Source organism: Rana temporaria, chromosome 3, assembly GCF_905171775.1.
Source record: "Rana temporaria chromosome 3, aRanTem1.1, whole genome shotgun sequence".
Lineage (NCBI taxonomy): Eukaryota > Metazoa > Chordata > Amphibia > Anura > Ranidae > Rana > Rana temporaria.
Genome location: NC_053491.1, coordinates 58,654,715 through 58,669,028, shown reverse-complemented (window position 1 = coordinate 58,669,028; position 14,314 = coordinate 58,654,715). Strand labels below are relative to the sequence as shown.

At 41.6% G+C, this 14,314-nt stretch overlaps 1 protein-coding gene across 2 annotated transcripts in view; it reads right to left on the bottom strand.

Moving 5' to 3' along the window:
• FAM227B (family with sequence similarity 227 member B) overlaps positions 1-14,314 on the bottom strand; it is a 521,136-nt gene that overhangs the window by 54,271 nt on the left and 452,551 nt on the right. Inside the window, exons 13-14 of one of the 2 annotated variants that reach the window (XM_040342628.1) lie at positions 8,247-8,324; positions 4,127-4,201 (exon numbers count right to left, since the gene is read on the bottom strand). In XM_040342628.1, the coding sequence (XP_040198562.1) occupies positions 4,127-4,201; positions 8,247-8,324 (153 nt within the window). The remainder of the gene's footprint in view (positions 1-4,126; positions 4,202-8,246; positions 8,325-14,314) is intronic. The other variant, XM_040342629.1, reaches the window with a different exon arrangement.

The following is a 14,314-nucleotide window of genomic DNA, read 5'->3' as shown; positions in this document are numbered from 1 at the left end:
TATACCCCGATATATACGGTACTTTTTATTGGTTTTCTGAAAAAGTTGTACAATACAGGGCCTTTGGCATTCTCTGGCTCAAACATCACAAAACAATCAAAAATAAAAAGAGAAAAGCACAACTACTACAATGAACCCCGCAGGTTTTTTGTCTTTTCCCCCTCTGATTTCACCTGGTGATTTGGCTAGTAACAAGTGCCCTCAAGCTTGACGAAGGAGCACAGGGGGCACCTTTGGACAGCAGCATAGTCAGTCTATGGGGAGGGGTGTTAGATGTACTAGCAGCTTTAAATATACTAACAGATTGCAATCAAACTCCAGCTCTTTACAATCAGTTGCAGCAGTTTTTGCCTTTTAGGATAAAGGTTTTACATTACATAAATAAATAAATAAAAGTTGACAATTTAAAGCACCCCTGTCAGTGTTAAAGGGTTAGTAAAGGAAATATTTTTTTTTCCTTTAAAATAACAAACATGTTATACTTACCTAGTTTTACACAGAGTGGCCCCCAATCCGCTTCTTCTGGGGTCCCTCGGCGGCTGTCAAGTACTGACCACAGTCATGCGAGAGAGCTTGCATGGTGGTGAGTAATTGCGGGCGTGCTCCCGTGATACAGCGAGCGGCCATAGCCGCTCACTGTATCACTCGGCCCCGCCCCTCGGCGCGCCGCATCACTGGATGTGATTGACTGCAGCGCCAGCCAATGGCTGTGCTGCTCTCAATCGATCTGCTCTAGCCAATCAGTGGCCAGGCTGAGCGGCGAAGAGGATCTCGGGACTTTCGAGGGGTCAGGTAAGTATAATGGGGGACGGGGGGGGGGGGGGCCGGCAGCATCAGATGTTTTTTCACCTTAATGCATAGATTGCATTAAGGTGAAAACATTTTTTACTTTACAACTCCTTTAAATGGTTTGCCCCATCTCTGCAAACTGATACATTTGGAAGAGAGCTTGTTATTTTGAAAACCAACAGACTTGCTGGCTGGATCACCAGATGAAAATGGAGAAAAGAAAGCCTAAAGTAATACAACCATAACATCTACGAATTGGTTAACTGCAACATAATAAATCTTTGCTTTTGGGTTTAAAACTGCTGAATAAGGCAACTTTATCTCAGAATTAACACATTTATCAAGTTGAACTCACTTAAAAAGTTGTATAAAAACATTTTATGAATAGACCCCTAAAGCCCCTTTCACACAGGCTTTCCCATCAGGTCCGCCTGTCAGTTTTTTAGGCGGACCTGATCAGACACTCCAATCACCCCTATGGGGCAGTGGATGTCATCGGTGACATGTCCACTGACACCCGCTACGATCTGATCCGATCCTGTCTGCCCAATCCAGATGGATGGAAACCCTATTTTTCATCCATCAGGCGGATCAGATAAAAATGGACAGGCGGTCTGGTTTCATCTGATATACCCTTGGAGCAGAGTGGGGCTTTAAAAAGGTCCCTCTTAGCACAATGAGCAGAGACGAACCTGTCAGTGGGGATCAGCGGAGCTATCTCCCGCTAATCAAAGCAGAGTCTGTCAGGCAGACCGCCGGGTGAAAGGACCCTTAAGCCCTGTACACACGATCAGTCCATCCGATGAGAACGGACCAATGGACCGTTTTCATCGGTTAACCGATGAAGCTGACTGATTTGCGGCCAGAATTGGTGCGATTGATTATTTTACAATCAATTGTTCCATGTATGTGCTAGAATAAACAAATGAAGGCCAAGTTTGTTCACCTTTGTGAAAAAATAATTAATGCACTTATCTTGCATGCATTTAATACTTTTCTCAATGGAGCCTGCAGAACATTGCACACACTGGGCCGGATTCAGAAAGAAGATACGACGGCGTATCTCCTGATACGCCGTCGCATCTCTGAGTCCGGCCGTCGTATCTATGCGCCTGATTCATAGAATCAGGTTACGCATAGATATGCCTAAGATCTGACAGGTGTAAGTGACTTCGGATCTTAGGCTGCAATTCCAGGCCGGTCGCTAGGTGGCGCTTCCGTATCTTTTACGCATCGGATATGCAAATGAGCATTTACGCCGATTCAGAAACGAACGACCGCCCGGCGCTTTTTTTTATGTCGTTTGCGTTCGGCTTTTTCCGGCGGAAAGTTACCCCTGCTATAGGAGGGGTAAGTGCTGCGTATCCTATGTTAAGTATGGCCGTCGTTCCCGCGCCGAGTTTTGAATTTTTTACGTAAGTTGTTCGCGAATACGGTCGGACGTAATTTACGTTAACGTCGAAACCAATGACGTCCTTGCGACGTCATTTGGAGCAATGCACGCTGGGAAAATTCGCGGACGGCACATGTGCTGTTCGATCGGCGCGGGGATCAGCCTGATTTAAATTGTACACGCCCCCTAGCCGCGGAATTTGAATTCCGCCTGGGGATTTACGATACGCCGCCGTAAGTTTAGAGACAAGTGCTTTCTGAATTAAGCACTTGCCTCAAAAACTTGCGGCGGATCGTAAATCAGATAGGTTAGTGGATCTTTAGATCCGCGTAACCTATCTGAATCTAGCCCACTGCCTGTACCTCTGTATGGGCAGACAGTTCCTGAGCTGTAGGTAGTGTGAATAAAATATGAACGTGCTGATCAGTGCGATCACAGTTTGTTTATACTTCAAGTCTGGCTGTCCTAGTCCCGTCCACAACCGGTTTATTTTTTTCACAGATTCTGTGAATAAATAACATGGCTGTGCAGGTGGAGCCATTTTCAAAATGTGGCAGCGGGTGTGGGGAGTGGATCCCCTGCCAGCTGTCACAAACAAGAGGGCTCTGGTGGCAAGAGGCAGGTGCATAGGAGCATGTTACATGTTACACCCTAAATATGGGTGTAACATGTAAGGCCTTGTACACACGGGCAAACATGTACGATTAAAACGGTCCGCCGGACCGATTTCAGCGTACATGTCTGCCCGGTAATTTCTGTATAATGGCTGTACCCTCCATCATACAGAAATCCGCGCGTACTCGATACGCGGCGACGAGGTTGCGCCGTCGCCGCGACGATGACGCGGCGACGTGCACGGCCCTGCCAGTTCAATGCTTTCACGCATGCGTCAAAGTCATTTGACGCATGCGAGGGATGGCGGCCGCTCGGACATGTACGGTAGGTCTGTACAGACGACCGAACATGTCCGACGGACAGGATTCCAGCGGGCTGTTTCTAAACATGTTTAGAAATATTTTCCCGCTCGAAAAAGGCCCGGCGGGCAAATGTTCGCTGGAATCCTGTCCGCTCGGCTGTACAGACGACCGAACATGTCTGCTGAAACTGGTCCGCGGACCTGTTTCAGCAGACATGTTCGGTCGTCTGTACGGGGCCTAACATGCTCCTGAAGGTGAACTTATCCGTTAAAGAGGAACTGCAGTCTGCTCACATAATTTGTATTAAAAACATCTTTGCCATTCTAACGCTTCCCTTCAACCACTTTGCATATTATTTTATATACTGTATACTGTGATTCTATAAATATGCTACAGAAATCTCCCTCCACTGGCTGCATCCATTTTAACTGTGGGCAGCTGAAGCTGCTGCCTGTTCACTTCCTGGATTGACACGGACACACACACACGCATATATATATATATATATATATATATATATATATATATACACACACACCGACAGACACACACACTCACACTACTGCTTGCCTGCACATTTCACATTTCATCTCTCTCGATGAATACTCATGGATCTTTGCAGTCTCCTGTTATCTCCACCCTCATCCAGTCCTCTCCAGCTCTGCAGCTCTCCTTTGCTCTACTGTAACTCATCCCTCCTTCACTCTCCTGCCCCCCCTCCCTTGCTAGCAAACTCTCACGAGTGAGAGAGAGAGCTGTGCATGATGTCATACAGCTTGGCTTTTTACCAGACAAGAAACAGGAAGTGGGCTGTATAATGTATTTGCTGGCAGAAAATAAATGTTTTACTATCCAAAGTTAAAACAACAAGGGCATAAGATTTAATAGATGGGAATATGAAAAAATGACTGAAGGTCCGCTTTAAGTTTAATTTGCACCACTTTCAGATCCAAATATTACTCTTATGCTCTAACATGCTATTATTAGAAAGATACAAATTATTTCTCATATTTATTTCATTTCATACTTCTGTATTTGCTTCTTGACTTTCACATTCTGTTGCTGAATCTCTGCAAGTTCTTTTTGGGTCTTTGCTTCCAGCCTGTGAATTAAAACATCAGTTACTTTGTTTCAGAAATGAATTGTACAAACATGAACATATACCATAGCTGTTCACTTACTTTTTCACATATTGTCAACAAGCTTGTTGACAATATGTAAAAAAGTAAGTGAACAGCTACAGTATATGTTCATACTGTCTAAAACAATGTTTAATGGGCAGCTACAGAGCACTGCATTGTGCCTGACCAAAGACAAGCCATTTACTAACTACACACATGAACATTTTAGATCAAATAACTCAATAGTACACAAAAAATTGCCCTAGTGTTTTAATAATGGAATATTATCATTGTCAATTACATTGTCATTACAATCCAAATAGTCCAAATCCATATAATAGGTTTTTATGTTATCACGTTTCATTCGTTTTTTTTACAGTAAATTACGTTTTTTATTGTTAACGCAAAACTGGGAAATAATTAAAATTGCGCTTGGGATATTGTAGTGGACTGACCATTTGCTTGTGATTATTTATGACTGAAAGCTTCCAAAACGTGAGGTCACGTGTATGGCCAGCATTAGATTTATCAATGGCTTAATTGATGTAAACATAAAAATTAGAACATGATTAAAAGATATTCTAGGAAGAGTTGAGACAAATAACATTTTGCAGTAAAACATAACTAAACATAATTAAACAAAAACATGCCTTGCAGATCACAGGTCTAACCCTGTTGCTTTAGATTATTCTAACAGTCCTCCAGATGCATGGCTATATTGCCAATATGTAAGCAAACATCTCTATTAACCTCCACAGAGACGAGGCAGTGTGATCTTAATGGAACTCACAGAGATTATTTGGACTGTGGATCTATAGTTTCCAGTTCTGCAAAATGACGCCTTTAGGCCTTATGCACACTGGGAGTTTTACATGTCGCATTTTTCTTCTGCCAACTGCCAACATGTCCAGGAGCAGTAGCATTTTTTTCAGAAAAAATGATTAGTGCACCTAAACATGTGTAAGTGTTGTAAAAATCAGGGGCCAGATTCACAGCGGAGATACGACGGAGTATCTCAGATACTCCGTCGTATCTCTCAGAGTATCTATGCGACTGATTCATAGAATCAGTTACGCATAGATAGCCCTAAGATCCGACAGGTGTAATTGTTTTACACTGTCGGATCTTAGGATGCAGTACCGCGGCCGCCGATGGGGAGAGTTCGCGTCGTAAACCAGTGTCGGGTATGCAAATTAGGAGTTACGGCAATCCACAACGGTTTTTCGCGTTCGCTACGTCGCTGCTAGTCTAGTTTCCCGTTGCAAATTTAGTCGTTATTTTGGGTGCCCTAACTTTACACAGCTACGCACGTCGCCGTTCGAAAAAATGACTTCACTTCGCGCAAAGCACGGCGGGAAAACGGAGCATGAGCAGTAGGTCCGGCGCGGGAGCACGCCTAATTTAAATGGCACACGCCCATTAAAATTACGCAGGCTTACGCCGGAGGCCGCCAGCGTAGGTTTTCATTGCAAGTGCTTTGTGAATCAGGCACTTGCGATGAAAACTTGTGGCGGTGTAACGTATCTACGATACGTTACGCCGCCGCTAGTCTACATGAATCTGGCCCTAGGTGTTTACAAGCGCTAATACACATTGGTGGACAGCGAAAAATCCTTATTTTGGAGAATTTATGATAATCCAGGAATTTTTTGTCTCTACAGGAAGTTTTCAATATAATTTTGTGCTCTATAGTGTGTGGTAGTGTGTATCTCCAGGATAGCTCGTGATTTGTCACACATAGACCTTTTTGCTGCAGTGAAGATACATCAAGAGCTATAGGACACTTCCCATCCCATGACCGTATCCACAAAGCCATAGTGTGGACAGAAATTTACCTCAAACTGTGGTCAACTGTCACACCAGCAGAGAAAAGGACAGGGGTAATAATCACTGCATTACTGCAATCTGTTTTTCTCTTTTGTTTTTTTGATATATGAAAATGTTTTTTTTTTTCAGAAAAGATTTTACAGACCAAATGGAAGTCTTTGCCTGAAAGGTTCTGTTGCGACCTAAATTAAGAAGACAAAGCAGCTTCCAGTGGAGCTCCAGTCATGCATAAAGTGTATATGTACATATCCCAGCTGTCATTTCTAAGGAGGGAAATGCGGTACTGCAGTAGAAAGTAAGTAAACGTATCGAATATTTGTTTTTTATGAGGAACAAACATGTGGAGGCAAAGAAATGTTAATTCTTTTCCCTTTTTCTTTCCTTTTTTTTTTAGAAATGTTTCCAATAAAATATATATATTTTTTTTATTTTACGTTTTTATTTCCCTTATACATTTTTAATTGCAAAAACAAAACCCAAACTTTTTTTCCCTGTATTTATTTTTTGACTCTCTTAAAGTGTTTGTTAACCCCCCCCCCCCCTAAAAAAAAATGGATCCTGCTCTCATAAAGCATGTTATACAGCACAGTGCTTGTGCTGTGTCATTTGGCCCCCTGTAACACCTACAAAACCTGGCTGATCCAGTTTTTTGCCCTTTCAGATGTAAACTGACCACGGTGTAACATGGCCACTGAGCCCGAACACCATGGTCAGTTTACGTGCCTCTGTCCTCCACAGCCCTGCTTTCTGCTCTTGTATCCTCCTCCCCCTTGCCTCCTCTCCCCTCCCTGCCTGTCAGTTTGTGACAGTGGCACCCCCTCCTCCTGCTGCTGCTTCTTGCATAACTGTAACATGTATACACCATCAGCACTGTCTCCTATTGTAGTGTCCCTCTTACCTCATTTTAGAGCGCCGATCCGCGATCACATGACCAGCCAGCTCTCTCCTCCTCCCCTCCCAACTGGTGTCAGTGGAGGGAGGAATCTTGGCCCCTCCTGCTGCATCTGTCAGAGGAGGAAAAGAGAGAGCTGGCCGGTCATGTGATTGCAGATCTCGGCTCTGAAATTAGATATTTACAGCATTTGTTTTTTCATTAATCACACACAAGGGGGACGCTGCAACAGGAGACACTGCTAATGGTGCATACATGTTAGCGTGGCTTTACAACCACTTTAATTACATTTTCTCTTTTCAGGACCACATTCGGTCAGAAGAGGGGGATTCCTTGGCGGGTCCTTCCACAGCATCAACATGCAGGTCACCACTAGGCACACCAGGAGTAAGCATCAAAATGTCCATATCTCAGGTATCTATCTATCTATCTATCTATCTATCTATCTATCTATCTATCTATCTATCTATCTATCTATCTATCTGTCTTCCACACATCAATATATAATTATTTTTTCCTAGTCCACCCTCCGGATCATCTCCACTAAACAGAGGCTATGCTTGCGGTCGTGGACGTGGGCTGAGTCAACAGAGGCCCGGAATGTCTTTATAGCAGGATCTTCAATAATTATTTGACGATGTGCGGCAAGAGAGGAGGTCTGTATTCTGAATCCAAATAACCCCCAATCTATCGTTTGTCGTAATCTGCAGTATACCATATGTTGGAGAACATAGGTGAGTACCTTGAGAAACAGTGTATGAAAGTCAATTATGACGTTGCCATGCAATACAGCGCAGCTAAACGCATCCAACTGATGCCTCCGCCCACTCATCCATACAATATTTCTCAAGGTCCATCCATGTACCCTGGGATCTCTACTGGCCCATCTCCTCCTTTCTATCCACATGCATAAAGTGGAGTGAAAAATAGCAGAGGGGAGTGTTTTGGAAAAAAATGCTTGTAAACGCAGACAGCTAAAATAAAAAAATAAATGCCTGTACTAAAAGCACATTTTTCTGCCATGTTTTCCTGCCAGCAGTACTGGTGTTCAGGGGCCTTTTTCTAACATCCAGTGTGCATAAGGCCTTAGGTCTATATCAAATAACTCAATTAGAAGTATTTCACATTACTAGACTAAAAGGCTAGATTCGTGCTAGATATACACATTTCTACTCACAGAAACTAAACGATGGAATGCTATTCAATCACATATTTATTTGCCATGTTTGCCACAGATTTGAAAGATCAAAATGCCCTACATTGAAAAAGAAAACTATAACTAAATCATGAAACTTTATGATGCTTACATTTCACACTCTTGTTGTAAAAGTTTTCTGTTCTTTTGGGTTTCCCTTATGACATCTTCATAAGTGGGTCCAACTGGAGTGATTTCATCATTGTTAAGGAAACAACATGGGTTATACAGTACATGCACAGTATATAATATATATAAATATATCACGCCTCCAAATATATTATCAAACACCTGAACATTTAGAAAGAAAACTATATTTTCTATATTTTTGTATAAAGGTGGTAAAGCATTTAGAACTGCACCAGATGCAAGTTTGTAATATAATGTTAATCACTTCTTTTTTAATTGGAATCTCGCCATTATTTTGCAAATCTGCCAAAATATCTCTTTGCCTTTCCTGAAACTGTGCAACAATAATTGATTTCAGTTCAGTTCTTTCCCAGAACTCTATTACCCTGCTCCAAAAATTGTCCCAATTTTCGTTAGATGCCTACAGAAAGTCAAACTTCAGGAGCCCTCAGAATTGCCATGTAGTAACATTTTTGTCTGCAGTGGGACACTTTCAAGCAGTTTTGCCCATTTAAAAGGTGTCAGAGGTGCAATGTTTCTTATTTCAGCACTGTGAGTAGCATACAAATATATTATAACAAAGTGCTGCCACACACCACAATGCTGTTGTCATATGCAGTAAAGTGAAGTAGTGTGTTGCATTGCATTAAAATGCTACATGTGTGCATTTTAACGCAATGCACGGAGATGCATCCAAATGCACATCAACTCAACACAAGTCTATTGAGGAAAAAAACGTTTTTTATTACATTGCCCTTTGCAAAAACCCATACAGCAGTTATCTTAGGGGAAATAGAGAGTGAGCAGTGGAAAGCTGGCTAGTTATGTGTTTCAGTGACAGTTTTTTTAGAAATACATGCGGGTTTCACCACATCCAATTCGCATAGCAGGTGATTGTGACCCGCTCTCTATGGAGCCGGTGTACATATCTCCGGTGAAAATTGCACAGGAGTCCCGTGCCTCTTTTGGTCCATTTCAGGTCTGAATTCAGTCCAAAATTCGGGCTGAAATCTGACCTGAAATGGACACACCGGACACCTGCTGTGAGCAGCAGCGTGTTGTGGTGTGAACCCAGCCTTAAGGACCTTAGATTGTAATGTCCTTGAGAGCAGGACTGATGTGAATGTACAATATATATATATATATATATATATATATATATATATATATATATATATATATATATATATATATATATGTGTGTGTGTGTGTAAAGCGCTGTGTAAATTGACGGCCCTAAATAAGTACCTGTAATAAATAAATAAATCAATTTGCGCACGTGTCGATAATGTTATCATAGCTAGCAGGTAGTTCTTAAGGGAGAAAAGTGCTACATGAATTCCCCTAAATACAGCATGTTTTCTATTGGCAAACCAGATTGTATTCATGTATGTCAATGACTGGGTTTGCTTCTAAATTCCGGTCCCATATTAGGCAAAGAAATATATGAAATGAAAATCTTCCACGTTTACAGTTGTGTTACTTTTGTAAATGTACAGAAAAGCTACTCCACTTTATAACTGTAGATGGAGGCAACTTGCTGTGCGTGACAATTATATAATCATATCCAGAATATTTAAAATTAACAGTGGAATGTTTTTCTGCTTAATTTGGGGCACTAACATTTCTTTGTAAATGAAGACAGAGCACAAGAAGTGGGGAACAGTATTCACAAATATCTAAATAATGCTCACATAGGCAATGAACAGCGAGGGCACCATTCCAAACAGATGGGAATTCTGTTTATTCTACAGCATTACTACTAAATGCCTAATCAAATAAATAAACCTCAGATAAGCAAAAATTTCCACATTTAGGGCCCACAACATTATTTAATTTTCTTTTTTTACAATTTCCCCTGCAATGTATAACAAAAACGTTCAGTGAAAAGGATAGAAGAAGATAATGTATTTTGGCAAGTGCTGGCAAACATTCATGTTCATAAAACAATTTTCATGGTTGCTGGAATGTTGACTTATCCATCATGGCAGAGCATGACTAGACCAGTACTGATGAATGTATTCATGAGCATGGCTGCAACTTATTGAGAGGCATAGGATTTTGCCAGCTCAGGTTGATTTAATTATGGAAACATTTTCCAGCACTTAACTGAATGAATCGATATTTCTAGATCTAATTTTATACCTTTTTTATTCTCAGTAGAGTTTCAATGTGCTTTTTTAAGTTCAGCAATTTCGTATACTTAATAGACAAAAATGCAGTAGTGAGGTGACATATTAAAATATTCTATAATCAAGATTCAATTAGTGCAACCAAACCTAAACCAGTGATAAAAATCTTAAAAACCATTAAAAAAATGATATCCAGTTGCTGCCACAAAGAATTTTTCACTAAAGTTGATAGAAATCTAAACCAAAGATCGATGCAGTGCTACTCCAACTTATTAGTGCATAACTGTGTGCCACAGATCAATTCACTCAAAAAAGGTGCAACAATATGTATAACACTGAACATATGCAAAAAATATACACAATATAAGGTGCAGTAGTATATAAACACAAAACTACGTGCATTTAATAATGTAATATTGTAATCAAACTGATTAAAACAGGGGAGTGTCCATAAGTTATATGATTGTATATGATTTACTTGTGGCAACTAGTTAATCGAAAAGTTAAAGGGTCACTAAAGGAAAAATTTTTTTTTGCTGAAATGACTGTTTATTGGGTATAGAGACATAAAAGTTAACTGATTCCTTTTAAAAATGATTAAAAATTGAATTTAATCTATCATATAATGTGCCTCTAGTTTCACTTTCGATTTTAAAGGTACATACATGAAGTTCCGGGTGAGAGGTGAGTCTGGAAGACTCGCAGAACAAAAACGAACAAATCCAGGGCAGTGTTTTGTTTTTAAAATTAATCTGATTGGTTCTGAGGAGTTTTAGACACACAGTAATGACAGCTTAGACCACCGTGAAAATCTCCCAGTATGATGGTTTTAAGGAAACAGGCAACCAGGAAGTGTGGAGATCACAGCAGAATTACAGCTACTTCAAAGCAAAAACGAACAATGAGGACATGAAACCAGTACTGCAGTAAGGTAAAGGAAGCTATTTAGCAAAAAAAAAAAAATCCTTTAGTGATCCTTTAAATGCATTGCATGTTGATAATATCTAACATATAAAAGGGGGGGGGGGAGAGTTGGGACATTGAATTAGATGCGTTTTAGCAGTATGCGATTAAATATATATATGGAATGTAAAAAATGTTTCCATAATAGCCAGGCTCAAAGTTACCAACCAAAAGAGCACTAAACCAAATTAATCTGTCTAACTGTATGTAATTAAAAACAGAGGTTTAGTTGCATGTATTTGCAAATACCTGTGTAAGCTGCAGGCCAACATCATGGCACTCCGTGTACTGCAGTCCTAGCTATGATTTTTAAAGCCTCCTAAAGAGGAGCACAGGCATGCTAATCAATAGATAGGGGGCAGGTGATAACCTAAACCCGCCCCTACCTATAGTTGGTATGGCAAAAAAGAGCACTGGAAAAACAAAAGAAATGCAGGAGTGGAACCAAACATGCCTACCAAACCAAAATACCACCAGACTAAGTGCGGACCACATCAAACTGGGTCAGCTAGTCAAAAAATGACAATGCATAAGTTAACTGTTGGTGGTAGATCGGTGGAAGGGGTAATAGGGTTGGGAATTTGAATGAGGCATGTGATAGACACTACCACATAAAACGCATCTCATGCAAAGTCCCAACTCTCCCCCCTTTTTATACATTTACAGGGATGGAGGCCTGTGGTAGTGTCTATCACATGCCACATTCAAAGTCCCAACCCTATTCCCCCCTTTTTAATATCTAACATATATTGCACAATCTCATCAATGTCTATTCCACAATCTGCTTCCTTTAAAATGTTTAAAAAGGTTGGCTGATTTGCTTAAAATTTATTGTTAAGGCTCGTTTTTTATTTTTTTAAAACAACAAACATATCATACTTACCTCCACTGTGCACAGAGTGGCCCCTCGGCGGCTCTTCCCCGCATCAGATAACCCCCTAGGAGAAGCGCTCTCCGGGGGGGGGGTTTACCTTGCGGCGTGCTCCCGAGTCCAGCATTTGTGTCAATAGACCCGCCTGCGTCATTGGATTTGATTGACAGCAGCGGGAGCCAATGGCTGCGCTACTATCAATCTATCCAATCAAGAGCCGAGACCCCCTGGAGAGAGGGACGGCACGTCCCCGCTGGGTTTAGGTAAGTAAAATGGGGGGGCTGATCACTGCTAGGTATTTTTTCACCTTAATGATGCATTAAGGTGAAAAAACATGAGGGTTTACAACCCCTTTAAGTAAATACAGCCCTGGCCAAAGTTTTGATGATGACACAAATAATAATAATTTTAACAGAATCTGCAGCCTCAGTTTTTATGATGGCAATTTTCATATACTCCAGAGTGTTATGAAGAGTGGTCAGATGAATTCCAATGAATTTCAAAGTCCCTCTTTGCCATGGAAATGAAATTAATACATTAATACAAAAAAAAAAATTCCACTGCATTTCAGCCCTGCCACAAAAGGACCAACTGACATCATGTCAGTGATTCTCTTGTTAACACAGGTGTCCGTGTTGACGGGGACAAATCTGGAAATCACTCTGTAATGCTGACTGAGTTAGAATAACAGACTGGAAGCTTTGAAAGGTGGTGGTTGAAATAATTGTTCTTCCTCTGTTAACCCTGGTTACCTGCAAGAAAACATGTGCAGTCATCAGTGCTTTGCAAAAAAAGGGATTCACAGGCAAAGATATTGCTGCTACAAAATTTTACCTAAATCAACCATTGATCGGAACATCAAGAACTTCAAGGAGAGAGGTTCAATTGTTGTGAAGAAGGCTTTAGGGCGCCCAATCAAGTCCAGCAAGCGCCAGGACGTCTTCTACAGTTGATTCAGCTGTGGGATCGGGGGGCACCACCAGTGCAGAGCTTGCTCAGGAATGGTAGCAGGAAGGTGTGAGTACACCTGCACGCACAGTGAGGAGAAGATTTTTGGAGGATAACAAAGAAGCTCCAGAAAAAAAAATCAGGGACAGACTAATATTCTGCAAAAGATACAGGGTTTGGAATCCCGTTTCCGATTGTTTGGGGCATGCATAAAAAAAACCTTGTCCAGAGAAGAAAAGGTGAGCGCTACCATTTGTCTTGTATCATGCCAACAGTAAAGCATCTCTTTTCTACCCTTAATTCCTTACTTTACCCTTCACTGCCCGCACCCACCAACTTGCTTACCGCTCAACAGATTGACAACCATTTAAAAAGCAAAATCGACTCAATTTGCAAGGAGATATCCAGCATTCAACTTCCTCCTCTACCCAACACATCAGGTCCAACACCACACTCAATACTCTCCTCCTTCTGCCCAGTAACCACCAATGAAGTTGATAAACTCCTCTCCATGGCCCACCTCACCTCTGTCCCCTGGATCCTGTCCCTTCACAATTGCTGAGACCACCTTCCCACTCTATCCTAAACTCCCTAACCCACATCTTCAACCTCTCCCTCTCTTTCGGCACCTTTCCTTCCCCGCTCAAACATGCACTGGTTACCCTCATACTAAAAAAAACCTCACTAGACCCCACCTGTTTGAATAACTTAAGACACATCTCCCTGCTCCCATTTGCCTCCAAGCTCATCAAATGCTTTGTCTATGGCAGAATGAGTTGCTACCTCACGGACAACAACCTTCTCAACCCCCTACAGTCTGGCTTCCGCCCACAACATTCTATTGAAACTGCCCTACTAAAACTCACCAATGACCTACTAACTGTTAAAACCAATGGCCATTACTCCATACTCATACTCTTAGACCCCTCTGCTGCCTTCGACACATTTGACCACCTGCTCCTCCTCTGCAAACTACACTCCCTTGGCCTCCGTGATTCTGCTTTATCCTGGTTCTCCTCCTACCTATCTCAGCGCACTTTCAGTGTCACAACTCCATCTCCTCTGCTCCTCTTCCTCTTTCTGTTGGGGTACCCCAAGGCTCCGTCCCTGGGCCCCTCCTATTCTCACTCTATACCT